The 20,315-nt window shown below is 38.9% G+C and overlaps 2 protein-coding genes across 3 annotated transcripts; one reads left to right on the forward strand and one right to left on the reverse strand.

Moving 5' to 3' along the window:
- The first annotated feature begins 994 nt into the window (after window positions 1–994).
- Window positions 995–13,520, forward strand: xpnpep1 (X-prolyl aminopeptidase (aminopeptidase P) 1, soluble). 2 transcript variants are annotated; one of them, XM_086296421.1, is made up of 20 exons: window positions 995–1,121; window positions 2,250–2,374; window positions 2,719–2,782; window positions 3,275–3,379; window positions 3,792–3,884; window positions 4,587–4,730; window positions 5,025–5,120; window positions 5,856–5,937; window positions 6,279–6,489; window positions 7,603–7,692; window positions 7,785–7,835; window positions 8,094–8,152; window positions 10,266–10,343; window positions 10,433–10,504; window positions 10,581–10,641; window positions 10,779–10,848; window positions 11,331–11,504; window positions 12,219–12,295; window positions 12,486–12,584; window positions 13,328–13,520. In XM_086296421.1, exons 2-20 carry the CDS (start codon window positions 2,258–2,260, stop codon window positions 13,445–13,447), a joined length of 1,863 nt encoding a protein of 620 aa, XP_086152547.1. In that variant the 5' UTR covers window positions 995–1,121; window positions 2,250–2,257; the 3' UTR covers window positions 13,448–13,520. The 2 variants fall into 2 exon arrangements, with proteins under 2 accessions (XP_086152547.1, XP_086152546.1); XM_086296420.1 differs by lacking the exon at window positions 995–1,121 and adding an exon at window positions 1,246–2,009.
- Window positions 13,209–14,835, reverse strand: LOC147328202 (uncharacterized). The gene is made up of 3 exons (XM_086296422.1): window positions 14,596–14,835; window positions 14,418–14,514; window positions 13,209–14,241 (listed from the first exon to the last, which is right to left on the reverse strand). Exons 1-3 carry the CDS (start codon window positions 14,699–14,701, stop codon window positions 13,902–13,904), a joined length of 543 nt encoding a protein of 180 aa, XP_086152548.1. The 5' UTR covers window positions 14,702–14,835; the 3' UTR covers window positions 13,209–13,901.
- Between the last annotated feature and the right edge of the window lie 5,480 nt (window positions 14,836–20,315).

Genomic DNA, 20,315 nt, shown 5'->3' on the forward strand with positions numbered 1-20,315 from the left:
GTTGTAGTTGGTCAGCAGGTTTGCACACATCTCAGGGGAGAGTTTTACCCACTCTTTATTTATGTTTTTTCAGGGTTCTGTACCCATCAGTAATCTATTCAGGAGTATGTATCAGACAACCAGCCACATCTAAGCAAACAAAATTTTATAAATAAAATTTTATTCCATGTGAAAAGACAACAGAAAATGTAACAAACAAGACTGTAAAAATTATTTTTCTTCTTTTTCTTGTATTGGCTACTTCTTTTAGGGCTCACCGCAGCTGATCAGCGGCATCTGTCTTACTTAGTGACAGTACCTCACGCTATCCCTAGGATCTCTGTTCTCTGTCACTACATCCATGAATCTTCTCAGAGGTCTCTCTTTTCCTCCTGCATGTCAGCTCCATATTCAATATCCTTCGTCCAGTATGTCCACTATCCATCCTTAGCATACCCAAATAATTACAACTTTGTCTCCAAACCACTCAACCTGAGCTGTCCCTCGGATATACTCATTTCTAGTCCTGTCCTTGTAAAACACTACCATCACTCTTGCTTCTCTGTCACAAATCACCCTGAGATTCATCTCCAAACACTCCACCCTGTGCACACTCCATTCTTCAACTTTCTTGTACAAAGATATAAAAAATGATAAAGATCGATCATTTAAATCCATAAAAGAAATAGAAATCTTTAAAACTAATAATAAACAAATACAAATTATTAGAAGCCACAACTTAAAACCAAAGGAATTGAACTAATGATATATTAGATGCAGGCTGATCATCGTGTATATTTGTGTGCTTGATTCAGTTCTCTCACATGTAGCCTTTCACTTACTTTACACACTTTGATTCTTTTCGCACTCTCAGAGATCTACTGCGTGGACACAGTCTTAAATATTAATGAAATGGTATTTCGTTTATGTGTTTGCAGTAGAGAGCGCATGAATTATTCACAGAGGAAGAGGCGAGTCTGGATCCCGCTACGTCTACTGGAAGAAGCTACAGTCACGTGACCACAAACGTCAACAACGAAATGGCAGCCTCCTGTTTTGTAAATTAACACAAGGTCCGAGCTGGTTAAAAGAGCGCTTCGATTTTAAATCTGAGTGTCGCATTTTCAAGGCGAAACCACCGGGTGTGTATTCAGCACTTCACTGGCTGCATGCGGGGGGCTACTTTACCGTTTTATGGTCGCTAGCTGCGGATTGAAATGCTAGCGTTTTGTTTCAAGGCGACTCAGCGCGAGTACAGAAGGCTGTGGACTGTTTTCAAAACGAGGAAAACGACCAGTCCGCCCACGCCTGTAGTATTGTCTGTCACGAAAGCTGCGAGAAAAGCGCTTCCTTTCAGCTGTAAAGCTGGATAATTAGCTAGCAACTTTCCTAATATTCCACCGGTGTGTTACCACACCCACATGTAAATCCATCGCCGATACTCGGAATGAATTAGTTATTTGTGTGTTCTGTTTGGCCTTTTCAAGGAAAAAAAGTGATGCCTTAATGGAAACAAAAGTCGGCTACAGACTCTGCGTTTGTCTGTTTTATTACTTTTTAAAAACACACTCAGATACAATAATTGGATTTTATTGAGAAAATTAACTAGCTAGTGGTTCAGATACTGAATGCAGCTGATTCATTTCATGTCAACTTGTAAACAACAACCGCACGCTGAGCTTCTAGCCAATAGGAGACCTCATCGATGTACAATACTGCTACCTGATTGGTCGGTTTGTGGATTCTTTTTACACAGCCTCACACTCACTGTGGAGAGTGATGGGGGAATCCACTGCTGTAGGTGATTATTGTGGTACAAAGGGTCACACAAATGCCACCTCAACCCAGTCAGCTTATTCTTTTAATATTTAACTCTGACTTCAGTAACAGTTGCTTATTCAGCATACTGCAGCAGAATAAAGGTCCAGGTGTGGCCTGTGACTTTGAGCTCCACGTGAATAGTTTGGTAGGTTGTCGTCAGTCTGTTCAGTTTCAGTCATCTGAATTCAACATGCCATCCGAAAAGTCAGGTAATCTCTAAAGAACCACATCTGTGTTTTGGAATTGTACCAGACTATCTGATTACCTATTGAGTACTGGTGTATCAGTGTTTTTGGACACTGATCTGTGCTTTGACAAGAAACTAGAGCCTATCTTATGATGCATTTTGAGATTGCTTTTTTTTAAACTATGTATGTTTAGATTTTTTATTTTTTTTTATTTTAATGTTTTTCTTGACTTCTTTCAAACATATCTCCTTTGCCATTCAGAAAAGGCTATGTCTCCAAAGATAACTGGAGAGCTGCTCAGGCAGCTCCGTCAGGCAATGAAGAACTGTAAATACTTCTCTGAGCCTATACAAGCCTACATAATCCCATCTGGAGATGCACATCAGGTAAATCAAATCACATTTACTACAATAAATATCTTTACACAACCCGTTAGCAAGACGCATGGAAAATCTCTCAGCTGCTCCTCTTACTTCTGTCCCTTCTCTAATTTCCCTTCTCACTGTGAACTCAATTCACTTCTTAATTCACTTTAATTTACTTCTCATGGTCTTGTCTGACCTTTGCAACTGATTGTAGCCCTTTGCTCATTACACTTCCCTAACCCTGCCCTTTTCTTCATGCACATGACTAGCAGCGATGGTGGCAATTAAAATGTTTGTTGGGTGGATGGCCACTTCACAGTGATTGTTAATGAAGCTGATTTCTCCCGTGTCCCTGTGACTTTCAGAGTGAATACATTGCACCGTGTGACTGCAGACGTGAATTCATCTCTGGATTCGACGGCTCTGCAGGTTTGTATTGCTTGTGCATGATTCCCATTGCACACTCAAGTGTAGGTATAATCAAACATTTTCACTGCAAAAAAATCTGGAACATTTGATAACTCAGAATGATATTTGATATCTCTCGTTCAGACTCGTTTGTTAAGGGTAAAGCAGAACAAAAAACACCAGTGCACCTAGTTTCATGTTGAAAAGTAGTTTTCTTTCCCATTAAAGGCTGTGAACTTTCAAGAAAGGTGTTGTTTTTTTTTTGTTTTGTTGTTTTTTTAAACGTAAGAAAACACTGTGGAAATCTGGCCTTTTGCCCTGACATAACCACAGTTTTACACGAGACAAGAAGAATTCACTCTTTCTCAGGCTGCTTGTTCACTGCTGTCATTTCAGAGGTATAAACCTTATATGTTGCTTCAGAGAAATGAATAGATATGCTTTTTGTACAAATAAAGCCAAGTAGCCAAAAGAAAGTGCTGAACAAAATTTCTTCCATACTTTGCCATTCAGGCACAGCCATCGTTACAGAGCAGCATGCTGCAATGTGGACTGATGGCCGATACTTCCTGCAAGCCAACCAGCAGATGGACAACAACTGGACCCTGATGAAGATGGGTAATGTCCACCTTGGTGTTTCAGTGATGAAAAAATCTCTCTCTGTTACATAAAGTACAAACACCAACGGATCTTTTTTCTTCTCATTTAAAAAGTTAAATTTAACTACATGCGCTTTTAAAGTTTGAGGCTCTCTAATGGAGCAGCTGCACAGGCACAACATGGACATTTAGATCTATCACAGCATGAGTAATAAGGCTTGAGTCACAGCTAGACAATAAGTCAGAATGTTTATTTATTCTAAGACTGGAAAAAGTGTCCCAGACTTGAGTTTAGACACTATTTGTGTCCGCACCGAGTGTAGACACTCATACATTTTAGTATTCCATCTTCCACATTGGTATGAGTCATTTATATTATACATTCACATGTCTTGAAGGTGTCATAAACTGATTTTAATAATCATATACAGGGCTGAAGGAGACGCCCTCACAGGAAGACTGGCTGATCAGTGTTCTTCCTGAAAACTCAAAAGTGGGAGTAGATCCTTGGATCATTGCTGCTGGTAAGCTACAGTATCATATTCATGTTAGTTCAGTGAATTAGCATTGCAAGCTTTACTTGGAAAACCACTCATGCTGCAGTGAGGCAACCGAGGCTAAAGGAAATATTCCAGTATGCAACAAGAGTGCATGATTTGAACATTTCTAGCTCATCTTATTAGATTTTAACTTGCACAAAAAAAATGGAGGAATTCGTAAGCTCTCAGACAAATACACTTGCATTGTGTTGTAGAGTAGAGGCAGCCTGCAGCGTCTCCACTTCAGACCCACAAATCACCCTAAATAAATAAAAATTCAGTTAGGATCTGTATAATCAGAAGAATATTGTTTACAATCGATGGCCATTTCTTTTTAACTTCAAATTTATATCAATAGCACAGTATAGAAGAGCACACATGGTTGACAACAGATAAGACATCATCTAATACCCACAGGGAGATAAATAAAGTTATCTGAATTGTCAAAAACCGAATGAAAGGACAAATTTGGGTGGATGTGGGTTGCCATGCAGCTTGCAATAACTGTAAGTAGGTTAATACGACTTAATCAGCATGAGCTTCATGAGATTAGCTGGTTGGACTATGAAACTATGCGTGCTGGCTGATATTACTGCAGAGTGTGACTCTGTTGTCCATATGAAGTAACACTATGGTTTTTTTTATTTGGTATTTGTGCTTGTTAAGAAATCTCATATTGTGTTTCAGACCAATGGAAGAACATGTTCAAGGCTCTGTCCAGTGCTGGCCACTCGTTGGTAGCAGTGCAGGATAACCTTATCGATGCCGTCTGGCCGGACCGACCAGAAAGACCCAGCACACAACTCCGTAGCCTGGGATTAGACTTCACTGGTCAGTGCAATTAAATAGCATTAAAACCATTTTACATGTAGCCTCTTTTTATTTTTAATAGTAGCTTATTAAGTGTTCGTCTGGTGTTTTTTTTTTTTTTTTTTTTTTTTTTTTTTTTTTTTTTTTTTTTTTTTTTTTAAATTAAAAAAAATTGTGTAATACTTTTAGAAATCCACATAATCTAGACACAGTTTAATGGCCTTTTTAATTACGTTTCCAGTCTTGAGTAACTAGATGTATAGGCATTGTATGAAACAAACTTGTGTCTTTGTGTGTTATTTATGCTTTGTGTAGGTATTTCCTGGCAAGACAAGATCACAACGCTGCGAGCCAAGATGTCAGAGAGGAAGATCACCTGGTTTGTTGCAACAGCACTGGATGAGATTGCGTGTACGGTTCAGTTTTCCTATCCTGCTCCTGAGTGCAGTTCAGCTAAGCTCTTCAATGTGCATGATTTAAATATTACTGTTCGGTACATGATAACAAGTAGAGGACACATGTGCGAGTGTCCCTTTAGATCAGTGGTTCTTAACCTTGTTGGAGGTACCGAACCCCACCAGTTTCATATGCGCATTCACTGAACCCCTCTTTAGTGAAAAATAAAAGGTGATTTTTTTTTTTTTTTTTTTTCAAATTCAAGGCATAGATGTATTTTTTTATTGGTGCACAAAATGAACTGTACATGTCATGGTGGAGGCTCCGCTGAACCCCTGAGACCGACTCACCGAACCCCTAGGGTTCGATCGAACCCAGGTTAAGAACCACTGCTTTAGATTCAAGGATCTCAGCGTTCACCGTGCTTTATTTGCTCTTGTTTCTGATTGTCCTGTTTATTAGATGAAGACTTATTTTGATTGTCAGCAGGTAACATTTAGGGCTGGATGGCTTCAACCAGCAGATTATAGTTGTAGATTATAGAGATGAAACCTGTAAGGATGAATGACAGTTCAATAATAACACTGATATTTTACACCACCCACTTCATACTGGCTCATTGTTTCATGAGAATTAAAGTATTCATTGCTATGTGATGCATCATAATAGAAGGAAGAATAGGGTATTTCTTTTTTTTCTTTTGTTTGTTTAATTTTTTTAATCTGCCATCTTATCGTTTTGTTTTCTCAGGGCTTTTCAACCTTCGCGGGGCAGACATTGAGTACAACCCAGTTTTCTTTGCATATACCATTGTGGGAATGAATACAATAAGGTGACGTCCAGTATAATGCATCAGTGATTATGAATTTGGACAAACAGTGCTTTACTGTAAAACTTAGACAGTAGTTAAGACATCTCTTAGACAGTGAGAGATGTCAGAATAACTGAAGTGCATTTTCATTGTGTTTAGTGCAATCACATCTGTTAGTGCTAATGAAAGATAATTGTATGCAACCAGATTGTATACTATATGTATTGCGATATATACACTGTATGTATTTAGTAGCTAGTTAAGGGCACATCCAGATTACACCTCCCAAAGCCAGAGGAACAGGGTTTCCTCCTGTGTTAACCATTTCACTTTTTCACTCAGCAACCCTTTCCTCTCTGCAGGTTTTTTGTGGACCTCAAGCGTCTTTCTGACCCTGCAATGAGAGAGCATCTGCAGCTGGACTCCCCTAGCAAACCTGAGCTCAGTATCCAGACATTTCCGTATGAGTCGGTCTACACTGAGCTCCAGGCCATCTGTGCTGCACTTGGCCCAAAGGACAAAGTGTGGATTTGTGATAAAGCCAGTTGTGCTCTCACACAGGTCATCCCTAAGGTGAGAGAAATGATTAATCAAGAGGGAAATCATTACTTGAGTCACTGCTAAATTTGTAAGTTTGCTCCCTTATGAAGACGTGAACGTGCTGTAATTCATGTGGTAGTTTCATTTGAACAGGAAGAGACAGAATATCGACTGCAAATCCAAAACAAACACGTTACATAAAAGTTATAAACTGATTTTCATATCAGAGAGTGAAATAAGTATTCAATCCTCAAGCAGAACATGACGTAGTCCTTGGTGGAGAAATCCTTGTTGCCAAGCACTAAAGTAAGACATCCTTGCCAACCACCCATGAGGCAAGGTCTTACATGGAGCTGCAGACAAAGGGTGGTTGAAGGTCATTTTGTATATTGGCCACTTCTGAATAATCGTACCAACAGTTCCAGGCTCATGCAGGTCTAAAATCTTGTCTTTAGCATCCTTTAAAAGCTGTTTGGTCTCATAAATTCAGCAGTGATCGTTTCCTCACTGTAGATATAAATAGTTCATGTTTAGAGGCTCATCGTTGGCTTCTGGTGTTCACAAAAGAAGATTAAAAAAAACCCCAAAACAAGCTGGATTGCATCTAGGTCGTGTCTGTTTACACAAATATGAAGAAGTAGTATCTGCTTTAAATACCAGTGGTTGGTAAAAACATACCTGAGTACTTTATGGCTCAGGGGTTATTTGTAAATGTCAGAGAGTTTTTACAGTTTAGAAAAATATTGCCTGTCTGTTTCCTCGTACCTATCAGATGACACATTCTCAGATTATAGGGTCAGATTTTTTAAAACATGCTATGTTTTAAATTCTCAGAAATAGGACAGAGACTTATAAGATTACAGACATTTAAGTGTCTGGTAGAAATACTCATTTTCTCACCTGCATTAGCAAGTAAAACTTGAAAAATATATTGTAACTTTAGCAAAACTAACAACTCTTAATATGTAACATGAATCTGCTCTACCCGATGTGAAACTGGTTCATTACATTTATAAAAATACAGCAAAATACAATAAATATTTCTCATTTAGTATGAATATATTTAAAAAAATAGTAAAAGAGCTGCATGTTTAATGTTTTCTCCTGATGTTTTTTTTTGTTTTTTTTTTGGGGGGGGGGGTAAAGACTCACCGATCTCCAATTCCCTACACTCCACTCTGCCTCGGCAAAGCTGTGAAAAATGCCACAGAGATTCAAGGCATGAAAATGGCACATGTAAGAATCACTGACCCCTGAAATATGTAGTGTAAAACATATTAGTGTGTCTAATATTTTTATAAACTGTGTGTTTGTGCTTTTGCCAACAGATCAAAGATGCAGTGGCACTTTGTGAACTCTTTGCTTGGTTGGAAAAGGAGGTATCGTATTTTTTTTGTTTTGTTTTTTAATCTTATTTTCATGAATTCAGTTCATATAGCACCTAATCACAACAGTTGCCTTGTACTGTAAGGGAAAGACCCTCTATACACATTTTCACTTACTCCAGGAAACACACGTTTCATTTTTTTTCACTGTGAGTGTAGGAATGCTATGGTCACATGACATTTTGTCATGAGCTTTAACGTCTTCCTTGTTGTCTCCTTGTTGAGTTTCACATGCGTTGGTTTTTTTTACAGATTCCAAACGGCAACGTGACTGAGATATCTGCTGCTGATAAGGCAGAAGAATTACGTAGGTGTGTTTTGTTTTGCTTTTTTGTTTAACATAACGTTGATCAAGCTCATCCAGTTTAGCTTCAACAGCTTCCTTCTTGGAAAGGATGTCTTTAAAAGATGCTGGTGCAGTTCCAATCTGCATCCTCCCTCATGTGCAACTGAAAAGGTTTTTAATTAAATGGTAAGGTAAAAATAGAGCACATAGCCGTCTTTACCAGAAACGGGAACCTCTGTCTGCCATCACATGGATGGATTAAGATCACTTATTGTCACTTGTCTGAAACTGGGCCGATTATGTTTTAATTATAAGCAAGCGTTTACAACTGTATTTCTAAAATGCATTCACTTCTCTAAGCTCTTTTCTTTATGGAAAACTAAAATATAATCACAATACGAAGCCCCTTTCAAAACAAGACAAGTCGTGTATAAATATACATATATGATGCAAAACAGGTGCACCTTCATTGAATGTCGTTAGTGAACCTGTACTGATGCAAACTTACGGTGCAAACAAAATCACACAAAAATGTGAAGGTGTGCACTGTGGCACGCTGAAAAGAAGCAGGAAGCAGAGTTTCTGTTAGATGTTTACTGTGAGCTCATCACTTCCATGGCTGGTCCGTCACTTTATTGTCTCCTAAAACTTAAGTTTCTTGTGTTCTGTGACGGTTTTGTTTATTTGTTTTGTGAGCCTTTTCTTTTGCTTTTTATTTCTGTTGTTTTGTGTACTTTTTTTTTTTTTTTTTTTTTTAGCATTTTTTCTATCTGTTACGATTTACTTACGTTTCAGTGTGCTTGAATTCTCTCGGTCACTGTGCGACCTTGATAATAGTTTTTTTTGGGGGGGGGTTTGTTTTTTCCTTTAAACCCACTCAGATGTAAGGCTATTTGGTTTGAAGCCCCTGTGTAAACTTGCAGAGTAAAAGTGTGCAGAGCACAGAATGGTCACAGCTCCCTCTACTGGACATAGGAAGAAAACAAAGTGCTGAAGTTCTGGTATTAATCTTAACCTGGTATTAAGCTTTTGCAATATTTTTATCCCTCTGGGGTAAAAAGGTGAAAGTGTCATATGTCATTTAAAAAAATACTTTTTTTAAAACTAATAAATGGCACATTTGCCTTTTCTATAGTAAGCAAAAATAGTGCAAATATGGGAAACAAACTCCCACCAGGTGCTAGCAGGAAGTGCTGGAAGCAGGCGGAGAAGTTGTTATTGATTAAAATGTAGCTGTTTGCTGTATAACAACAAACCCCGATCATCTCAATCACATTAAAAAGAAGAAATTTGTCTGTTACCACTTAACTGGTAATTAAGAACTATTGCATGTGGCTACCTTTTGAAACCAAAGCTGTCATCAAGAAACAGTTGCATCTCGGAAAAATAACAGAAAAAAATAATAATTGGTTTTCTTTTTTAATTTAAAATGTCTGTGAAGGTTCTCAGTCATCCAGGTCATCATAGTCAAAGGAGCTTGCACAGAAAAGCGTCTGGACTTCTTTAAGTTGCTTGAAGACATTTCACCTCTCATCCGAGAAGCTACTTCAGTTCTAAGGTCAAATGGTGGAGAGTCCCAGATATAAACCTAGTGGGAGTATCCCCCCACAGAGGGACAAAAGGACCCCCTGATGATCCTCTAATCACCTGAGCCAAGGTGTGAAACTGGGCGTGGGTCCCCATCAGCCAGAGTTTCGGGTGTGTTCATTGTGAAACCTGGCCCCACCTTATCATGCGAATTCCTGAGGTCAGATGGCCCAGGATGTGAGTGGGCGTTAAGGCGTCTGGGGAGGGAACTCAAAACTGGATTATAGATGGCAGAGAGTTGGTGTCGTAAACCCCCGCCTCTGTTCAAAGATGGTCGCTCACAGTGGACATAGATGGCTTCTTTCACTCCTCTTTCAAACCATCTGTCCTCTCTGTCCAAAATGTGAACACTGGCATCCTCGAAAGAGTGTCCTTTATCGTTAAGATGCAGATGGACTGCTGAGTCTTGTCCTGTGGAGGTGGCTCTTCTGTGTTGTGCCATGCACTTGTGAAGTGGCTGTTTGGTCTCTCCAATGTAAATATTTAAAATATTTCTCATGGTATAATTATGGCTGTCATTAATGCTTACCATTTTCTTGCACTTTTTTCAGTCAGCAGAAAGATTTTGTGGGTCTCAGCTTCCCAACAATTTCCAGTGTTGGTCCACATGGAGCGATCATACATTACAGGTTAGTTTGCAAATAAAAACTGTATTTGTGTCATTTTTGTTAATTCATAGTTTTAGCTTGTATCTGTGATTTCATGTTTTTGCTTGTAGACCACTGCCTGAGACCAACAGGACCCTCACCGTAAATGAAGTTTATCTCATCGACTCTGGAGCTCAATACGTGTAAGTAAGGTTGTTTTTAAATGCTGCAGAGCAGATGTCTTTAGGATAATCAGTTACCTCTTTACGTCTTTTGCAGTGATGGAACAACAGACGTCACACGTACCATGCACTTCGGGACACCATCTGCTTTTGAGAAGGTAAGTTTGTGCGATTGCTCAGAATATTTCCTGCCACCGGTTAATTTAATTGAATTACACTTAGGTTGACTCAGTACTGTTTATTTACAAAGACTATTATATGTATCTTTGTAATATGTGTGCTATTTTCCTCATAGGAATGCTTTACCTACGTACTGAAGGGACACATAGCTGTCAGCGCTGCCATTTTCCCCAATGGAACAAAAGGTGCAGCACTCGGCTCTGTCGTTAAGACTATGCTGATGTTGTTTTCAGTACACTGATGTTAAAAATGACGATTTTACACCAAAATAGCTAACAAAGTTCCAGATGACTCACGGTGATTAGTACTTGTTCTGTCTATTCAGGAATACAAATGTTTTATTTCTACAAGATAAACATTTTGTCGCTCATAACACGGGCATCTTTTTGGCCAATCAAGCTTGTTTACTTACAATCTTGAACTGTGTCTTACGCCAAAGGAAGAACAATCGTGTTATGATTATATCGCGTAAAAAGCCGGAAGCTGTCACCCTGCCAGGGGACATGGAAGTTTGAAATTATTACCACAGGTGCATCTACTAGTAGGCTAAGAGTTACCACTGGCTGCCACCAGTATTTTATGATCATACACTCAGTATTTTAACATGCACAAGCAGAGAAGTAAAAGACCTTTGACATTTTGATCTAAACCTCTATTCCTTTACCAGGCCACCTCTTGGATTCGTTTGCCCGTGCAGCCCTGTGGGAGTCTGGGCTGGACTACCTCCATGGTACAGGTCACGGGGTGGGCTGTTTCCTCAACGTTCACGAGGGGCCTTGCGGCATCAGCTACAAAACCTTCGCAGATGAACCGCTGGAGGCCGGCATGATTGTCAGCGATGGTATGATCTACTGTATAATGGATCATAAAATGAAGAATCTGTTGCATTTGCAGTGTTTACAGAGCAGCTGTTCGATTAATAAATGTCCAGTTATTCAGAGAAACCCCAGCAGCAGGAAAGAGCTAAAACAATAAATACCGTGAGTACACTGGAAATGAAACAAAGTCAATAATTAATTGACTTTTTCCATTAACCTTCTATTTTTTTCTGTGATATAATACAGTCAAAAACTGCTACATCATTGTATCTCCTCTGGAGATATCTGCTTATCCAAGTAGTGTACAAGTCAAAAGAGGAACCTGTAGTTTTTCCAGAGACTGAAAGAAAATCATATAAAAATATCCAAATTTAACCTCCTAAGTACCCGAACTCTTTCATGGCATGCATTTTTTTCTTTCTCTTTGCTATTTGGGCTGATTGGGATGAATGTAAAAACAAAGAATTACGTGTTTGTTTGTTTTTAAAAAAAAACTGACTTTTGTTTCTGAGAAAAAACGGATCCACATATCAGGACATTCACTTTTTGATAGATTAGTGGCAGTCTAATGTCCTCGTAAGTGGATATCAGGCACTTGTAGAGCAAAATGTAGTATTTTAGTCTAGAAAACCCAAAATGTGATGTCCACATGTGTGGACGCCACGTCCTAGGAGGATAAGGCTACCAAAGCTCAGCTGGCTATAATTTGTGTGTTTGTGTGTGTTATTTCTTTGTAGAACCTGGATACTATGAAGATGGATCTTTTGGCATTCGTCTGGAAAATGTGGTCCTCGTTGTACCAGCTAAGCCCAAAGTACGTGTTAAAACGGGTCAAATGAATGTTCAGAAATGCAGTAGATCAAACATACGACTTTCTTTTTTTACACATTCTCTAAATATCTATGAGTCGTTATAACCATTAAGATGTTCTTTACTTTTAATTATTTGTATCAAAATAATGAGATGAATTAATGATGTTTTTGTTTTTCTGTCTGTATGTGCAGTACAACTACAGAAACAGGGGTAGTCTGACATTTGAGCCTCTCACTCTGGTTCCCATCCAAGTGAAAATGATGAATACAGAGCTTCTCACTCAGAAGGAGGTAAGGTTTTGGTACTCGGATAAAAAGAAAAATCTGTATATGTATACTCGGAGTAGGGTTGTTCGATATAACGATATATTTTTTACGCAATCGTTTGTTTCGTGGTGTCGCAAAATGAACTGTTTACTCTTTCTCTTGTTCCACATAAACCTTTCACAATAAAGCTCAAGATCCTGTTGAGACTTTTCAAAATAAACTGAATCACGTGAAAGATGCAGAGTGTTTACTGATGGGAAGCAAAAAAGAGCCGCCAGGTGCTAAAAAATAAACCTTAGACTCAAACGTTAGAACAGGCTTTTCCCCGCAGCACGCCATGTAATAAATACTCACAAAAAAAAATGGCGGCTGTTACAACTTATGTCTAAAAATGTATCGTTTCATGCATCGGTTAAAACACTCGACTCCAGATACACGACGTCCAGCTGGAAACACTTAACGCAAGTCGAGCTGCCCGAGATTCACAGAATTTACAGAAAATGTTACATTTTTGTGATTTATATCGTTATCGGACAATAGATGTCTTAATATCGGGATATGAGATTTTGGTCATATCGCACAGCCCTAACTTGGAGTTTATCACAGTTATATATGTGGTAAAAACTTCAAATTCTGCACATCCAGTATTATCAGCTTTTTATTCTGTGCAGTGAAAATGAACATTCTCAGCTTGCAATGTTATTGAAATCCTGTATTACATTATGCCGTGTATATGTGGTTTGACTCTTGGCTCTCCTCTCCTGCAGCGGGACTGGGTGAATGAGTACCACAGGAAGTGTCGGGAGGTGGTTGGAGCAGAGTTGGAGAGGCAGGGTAGGCAGGAGGCATTAGAGTGGCTGATCAGAGAGACCCAGCTGATCATCTGAGGACCATGATCATTTTGCCCAGGATTACTGTTGATTGCTCTGCAGTGATAAACGTTTGTATTTTCTCATGTTTCTCCATGTCTCGCACCCAGCTTCTTTTGTAAAGCACATTACATCAGCAGTTTTATTAAAGATCTGTCAAAAGCAAGAAGCACTTTTATATCCTTACTGTTTTGTGAGGGGAAATAACTTCTGATGAACTATTAGCATATATTGAGTGTTCATGAAACATGGAATACATTATTCAGACTCTTTTAGAGCAAAAGAAATCTACAGTAGTAGTAGTTCTGAGTAGTGTATCACAGACTACTGAATCTAGGTTGTACAACTGATGTAGTGCCCTTCACATCTTGGTGAGAAGTTTTCATACACATAGCTGGAGGTGTCAAACTTCAAACCTTTCAGACTGAGTCAAGTGCCTCTAGCTAATCTTGTTAGAACTGTTTCCCACCCTCTAAAGCTGCATGTAAAATATTGGAGTGTCCAGGACGACACCACTTTTAGGATCACTGGCGAACTCTTGAAACGAGTGAGACAATGAGAGCACCTGTTGCTCCTCTGGTACGCCAATGGCTTTATTGGCTCCCTCCTCATCTTCATCCTTCCCTCCTACGGGCAGCGGGTTACTGTAGATGTAATAGATCCGGGAGTTATCCTTTGGTGCCTCTGGTTTCCTGAAGAAGGTGAGAGGGTTGATGAAACTCGTCGATCTCTTCACTGCTTTGACTGCCACGGGATCCTCCAGCTCGCCTCGGGTCACTGCGCTCTCGTATAATTGTGCTCTTTTTGACTGCCTGTTGAACAAAGCAGTAGTAATTACACTGACATGTAACTTTACTTTGGATTACCTGGTCACTCTTTAAGATTATCAGTTTTAATTTAAACAAATACACAATTTCATTCAGCTGTTACCTCAATTAAACTAGGAGTTGCACATATCTATAAACATGCTTTAGTCCATTAGGCTCACCTGGAACGGTTGTAGCAGACGGTAATGCAGTACAAGCCAGTGATGGAAAGTATACAAAAGGCCAAAGTGATGATCACAAAGTTAAACACTTTGATATCTGGGTGGCAGAAAGCAAAGGGAAAAACGGTTAAACTGTATGATAAGAGTTCTGAGAAATTAACAGAAGAACATTACGTACCAAACAGGCCGGAGCTCATGTTCTCGTCTTGCTGCTCCAAAGCTGCGGTCCCGTTCAGGTGGAGGTTCACTGCCGTCGGCACTCTGTCTTGTGCGGATTCACTCATGTTGCTGCCACTGACATCCAAAACAAGGACTCGAGGCTGGGCTGTAAAACTCTTTTCATTGGTTTATTGAAAAAAAACTCTGCCCATGTGACTGCAACAGCTTGAGTGAGTCTTTGTGGAGACCCCCCCTTCTTTGTCAGCCCTTGAGCTGGAGACCCCCCTCTTCTGCCTCTCTGCTACTCTCCCTGTTTACTGCTCATTATTCTGTTCAGGTTTCTGGGGGACACTGAGGGGAGGGAGATGCTGATCCCTTTATACTGTTTGTAATAAGCTCTGGGTGATGACCCAGAACCAGTGAGCTTGATTCAAGCTTCCACCACTGAAAGAGGAAGCAACGCAATTAAGCAAATGAAGTAATTTTTTATTGTGCAGTGCAGTGAAAGCATGGTCATTTATAGCAGAATATATATATATAGCTCTTTTGTGGAAGGATGATTATTATACAAAAGGTGCTTTACAGTTTTTACTAAATAAAATTGCAAGTGTTTCAAATTGCATTTTGTTATCTATTTAGCTTGAATTTGTAAGCATTTAGACATAAAAAGTCAAAGAAATAGTGGCAAAGTTCTGAGAGTCCTTCCTTATCTTCAAAAGTCAAAGATAATCCTTTTTTCTAATATAAAGAGAGGAAATAGCTGACTTTTTCCTCTCTCTATCGCTCTCTCTCAATAATTAGCAAATTAGAAATTCCATCTTACTTTTAATTAAATCTGTAAAGATATGTTCACATCATAGACTGTACGTAAAAGATGCATGGCGCCACCCACTGGTTGTTAAAAGTTAAACAAGTGTTTTTCCTGTTACCATGTCTGCTTTTTGAAAGCAGGCACCATAAGCATGGGGCAGAAACGGAGGAGCGTTGCACATTCAATGGTTAAAGAACATTTAGTGCTTCTGAGGTATAGGTACAAACTCTAATGAGTTCTAGTGTTACACAGAAATGGTTAACCCAAAAGTAGACAATCAAGAGGTGGCAAATTAGATAGGTATTTTATCTGAATGCGGATGGTGGTGAGAAGCTCAGGCTGCGATGGGACGGTAATAGTCAAGGATGCCCCATGCAGTGGAGTGAGGAAGGTCAAAGGAGGAGTGGAACTGCAAAGAGGGGAGCACAGAGGTGAATATAGCTTGGAAAGGTGGTCAGCACAGAGTTGGGTATTTTTAGAGGCTTGATGACTGTGATCCTGTGCTGCTGTGGTACTTTTGATCAGGCTCAGGGCTCCAGTCCTGCAGTCAAGCAAAGAGTATGACAGAGCAGCACTAGGAGTGGCAAAAGGACCCGAGTGACCTAAAGTGGATCATAAATGAGAAGTGAAATTAGGCGACATTTCAGACAAAATCCAAAATTCGGGACACTGATTTCCTTACCTTTTGTCTGTTATATTTTCACTCCTGGCTTTGCGTGTTTCGAGGACGGTAGTACAGTACAACACAACACTCCAATTAGACTAAAATCAGTTTCCACAAACTGTCAGGATCCACGGCAGAGTGCTTCCAAAGTGTTTTCAGAGCCAAAGCCAGCAAAAACGCAACAAAGACAGCATTCTTCTTTCTTCTTATGCTTCACTTCACCGTGCAGTGCCATGGGAGACATCATGCAATTAGCTGAGGATCCAATTAAAAGGGGTTTTGTTTCTCTTTGATGAGACGATCTGCCACACGAAGTGAACTTTTTGAGAATTTGAATGATCTTTCTAGAAATCTTTATGCATATTAGTTCTTAGAAAATATAATAACTTGCTATATCGAATTAAACAAGAAATTATTGGAAAAATAGTGGATAGCTTGCACTGTCAAATAAGGACTTCATGAAAACACTGCTGTCCTAACAAATTCATTAGATAGTTGTGTTTTAGGGTCCAGGGCAGCATGAGATCTCACTTGTAGCGTTTGGTAGTTCTTAAAAAACAAAAAACAAAAAACTGCTTCCACAACTGGCTAAACACGAACTCTCGCAGTGATCGTCTTCTCCAGCAGGTGTCAGACCTCGCCTGTCTGTTTGTACTTCAGCCTGCAGTCACATTACTTATTGAGACTGGCCCTGGCAGTTGAGGGTTGAGTGACAGCTGGGGTCTTTATATTCCAAGTCAGTGCACAGTAAAGAAAAACAAAGCCAGACTTCGTTTAACTGATTAGGAAGTATGCCATGACACAGAGGCTCAAATATGTGTTTACTAGCCTCCTAAACTCCTTTTTAAGTCTGTTTAATGTTCACATCCATTTTTTTCATTTTCCAGGGTTAAACTGTTTTGATTTAAGGGGCATGTGGGTGGCATTTAGTTGGTAAGGTTTATTTGAGCAAGGCAGTTTTCAGCTAACTCTGTTTGTGGTGACTATCATGGGAATAAGGCCCGAATACACCAACTAAATATTTCCCACTTTTACCCAGAACAACCATATTAACACTGTGGAGGAAACTCTTAGGAATAACTACCGGTACCAAAATAACTTTAATGCTTTTCTTTCATTTTACTAAGGTTGTATTAAAGATATGTATTTGTCTTGTAATTATATCATATACCTCTTACGTGTAGATTTCTATTTGGTAGCAATGTATGACCCCCCAAAAACTTAATATATAATTTATTTTTAGATCTAATGGGTGCTGTTCATGTTGTTTAAAGCCTTTCACGAGAAATGTTTATATGCATTACATTAATTTTGACTAACTAAAGCAAATTCGGAAATTGGATATCGCCAAATGTCTGTGTAACGTTATGTGTGTTTATGTATGTATGTATCTATTGCTAACCTTTGGGTAGCTATGTGAAAAATACATTTCCATTTGTTAAAGGATGCTTTCATACTTTCTTCATGCTTTCTTGCTCTTATAAACAGGAGACGTTTCAACAAATTCATCTTTTGTTAGCATTTGCAAAAAAGGGCTAACATTACTAATGAAATAATCTGTGTATCACAGTCGAGCAAAATCCAGGCACTTTGATGATAGCATGATCCTGATGAGTTTGTGTGCTTGGTTTGACTTGGAGTGCTGGAAAAGCCTCCTGAGTTATTAAAGATTAATGCTCAGTCAACAAAGAGAGACGTGAATCATCTGGTTTTGTTTTGCACTTTATTAAACTGATTTCCGATTAAAATAGTCTCATTTAAACTCTTGGCTTGTTGTCCTTAGAGATGTGTGAGGGAAAAAAAAAAATCACTTACAGGGTACTCAGAAAGTACATCCTCTGTCAAGGCCACTGCCCTATTTTGTACTTTGAGGAAAGTGATCCAGATCTACATAAAATTTTCATGGGTTCTCCCCTCGTTCATGCTTCACCTCTGGTAAGTTTTTGCATAATCAGACGGACAGCGAGAAAGACAAACTTAATAGCACTCAACTCTATCCCAGAGTTACTCTTTACATGTAATGTTTCTTTAAAACAACTCAAAAATATTTTATATTGCCTATATATAACATTTTTAACTAGGACATTACCTTTGAAAACGCACAACAAAAACACAGTTAGCTTGATTAAACATGAATCACAAGACAGTAACCTAATCATGAATATAACGTAAAGCAAAGGTGATTAAAATCATTCAAATAAATGCAAAAAAAGAAAGAAAGAAAAAAAGATTCTGATACAAATAAACGCCCACGTCTCATTCAGCAAAAACTGTTTTACAAGCATGCACGGAGTTGTGTTTCCTGAATGCATTATTCCACCCATTTCATTTTATAAGGCACTCGTGTTAATATGCTGCCTTGACACTCATGGCCTTTGCCACATCAGCTGGATCAACGGTAAGTGATGGCCTTTAGACTAGACAGACATTAAGCGCGATAGAGGGCATATGTCTGAAAGGATGAGTGGATAAAAAACGTAATGTCACTGTTAATGCTTTCTCCCAAGTTCACAGTCGATCCACAACCACCACCTCATTTATCACTGCAGCACACTGTTCAGTTTCTACATCAGAAAGTTTACTCCCCCACGCTTAAAGTTCCCTTATCATTAGCTGACTTTTTGGCATTTCTAACCCCGGCAGCTTACAGAGACGGAGCAGGTGAGATTTTGACCTTCCTGCTGAATGTCTTGTAGTTATTAGGCTCGCTGGCTTGTACCCAACATCCTCATCAAGTTGCTTATTCCCTTTACTCATTTCCTCTCCTCCATTTCTTTTTCTCCCCCCTGTGCACTGGTTATCTTCTGTTTGCTCCAGAATGAGAGTTCCTTTTTAAACTTATTGATTGCCAAAAATTATATTATATTTTGGCTGAACGTATGTTATTAAGGCCCAGGATGACTGTAAAAATGCTTTTATGTTGTGGAACCATTGAGGTTAACATTTTAAACAGAGGGACAGAGTTTCATATTTTTCTTTGACTCATTAAATTCATCCAAGTCAATCAATCATCTCTCCTATAATCTTTGTCAAACTCTCCCCGCTCTTTTTGGTGAATTCCTGACCATCCCTCATCACCCAGTCTCACTCCTCCTCACCCCTCCTCACCCGTGCTCACCCACTGTGCTCCTCTGCCTCCTCCCCCTCAGTATTTATACAGAGGTTGGTGGGGAATTACCGTTCTAGCCTGATCCATTTTTTGGATGTGGTTCAGCGGGAAGGTCCTGACTTGATTTATTACACTTGTCAGTTAAATTTCTGGAGGTGCACTTTAATGCACAGAGGCTGAATAATGTATGCTGGTTGTGTTTTGATATCTCTGATAATAATCAGTGGTCATGCCACTGTGTATGATGACTTCTGTACATGGTGAAAGACTCACCGCTTAAAATTCTTTGTAAAATGGATCATCATTTAGGAGAGGAAACGTTCTGTGTCGTGTAGTTTTGGCTAAAGTGCACCATATGCATACAGTAAAATTGCATTAAAAATATATGGCTCATAGCGTCAAAAGCATACATTGGTTTATGAAATGTCTTTATTTATACGCTAACAAGCAGAAAAGAATCGTCCCTGTGATGGAAATCTAAGTAGAGCTGAATCTGCAATAATTCAAAAACTGTTGAAAATGCAATAATTCATTCATGTATATATTTTTTAGCTAATATTTTTATATTTAATTCTTTTGGTTTTATAGAATAAGCAGCCAAAAAATAATCACACGGTTTTGGAAAATCTTAAAATTATAAGTGATTTAGTGTCAAATATGATCGATACAGTGGTTAGTAGTTAATAACTTTAAATACTGACCTAATATAAGTTTTACAAGAGCATACATTTTTTTTAGATGTTTTAATGAAGACATGTATGTGTGTTTATTATTTCAGTCTGAGCTGTTTTTGTTCAGGTCGATTTGATTTACAATTTATGAATCCAGTCAATTAGCATCAGAACTGTTTCCCATGAAGTCCTGGGTCATACTTTAGTGTCTACGATGAAAGAATGAACTGAAATAATCTGCTGCCTAATACTGACGCTCATTTTTGATAATTCCCAAAAAAAAAAAACACAACAGCAATGCTGTCAGATGTTTTTACTGTTCTGTGAAGAGGGTTGAAAGTTGAATTTGAGCCCAAATTTGTTATTGTGATAGCCGCTTGGGGCATGAAGCAATAACCTGTTTTGACTGTGAGGAAAATAAAGACAACCTGACCCAGTCAAACCTAATCTTACAACACATGTTAGATTCATACAAGACTGGAGA

The sequence above is a fragment of the Aulonocara sp. 'chitande type north' Nkhata Bay genome, linkage group LG6, assembly GCF_057382095.1.
Source record: "Aulonocara sp. 'chitande type north' Nkhata Bay isolate Kocher_YH1m ecotype deep benthic linkage group LG6, A_spYH_male_GT1.1, whole genome shotgun sequence".
NCBI lineage: Eukaryota > Metazoa > Chordata > Actinopteri > Cichliformes > Cichlidae > Aulonocara > Aulonocara sp. 'chitande type north' Nkhata Bay.

What these genes read in the sequence shown, in the direction of transcription:
- xpnpep1 (XM_086296420.1), top strand. Translation starts at nt 1,811, where the DNA reads ATGCCACCTCAACCCAGTCAGCTTATTCTTTTAATATTTAACTCTGAC. An exon ending in CATCTGGAGATGCACATCAG is followed by an intron (nt 2,375 to 2,718) that starts GTAAATCAAATC and finishes TGTGACTTTCAG; the next exon opens with AGTGAATACATTGCACCGTG. An exon ending in CGGCATGATTGTCAGCGATG is followed by an intron (nt 11,505 to 12,218) that starts GTATGATCTACT and finishes ATTTCTTTGTAG; the next exon opens with AACCTGGATACTATGAAGAT.
- LOC147328202 (XM_086296422.1), bottom strand. Translation starts at nt 14,701, where the DNA reads ATGAGTGAATCCGCACAAGACAGAGTGCCGACGGCAGTGAACCTCCAC. An exon ending in CATGAGCTCCGGCCTGTTTG is followed by an intron (nt 14,515 to 14,595) that starts GTACGTAATGTT and finishes TCTGCCACCCAG; the next exon opens with ATATCAAAGTGTTTAACTTT. An exon ending in GTCTGCTACAACCGTTCCAG is followed by an intron (nt 14,242 to 14,417) that starts GTGAGCCTAATG and finishes TTTGTTCAACAG; the next exon opens with GCAGTCAAAAAGAGCACAAT.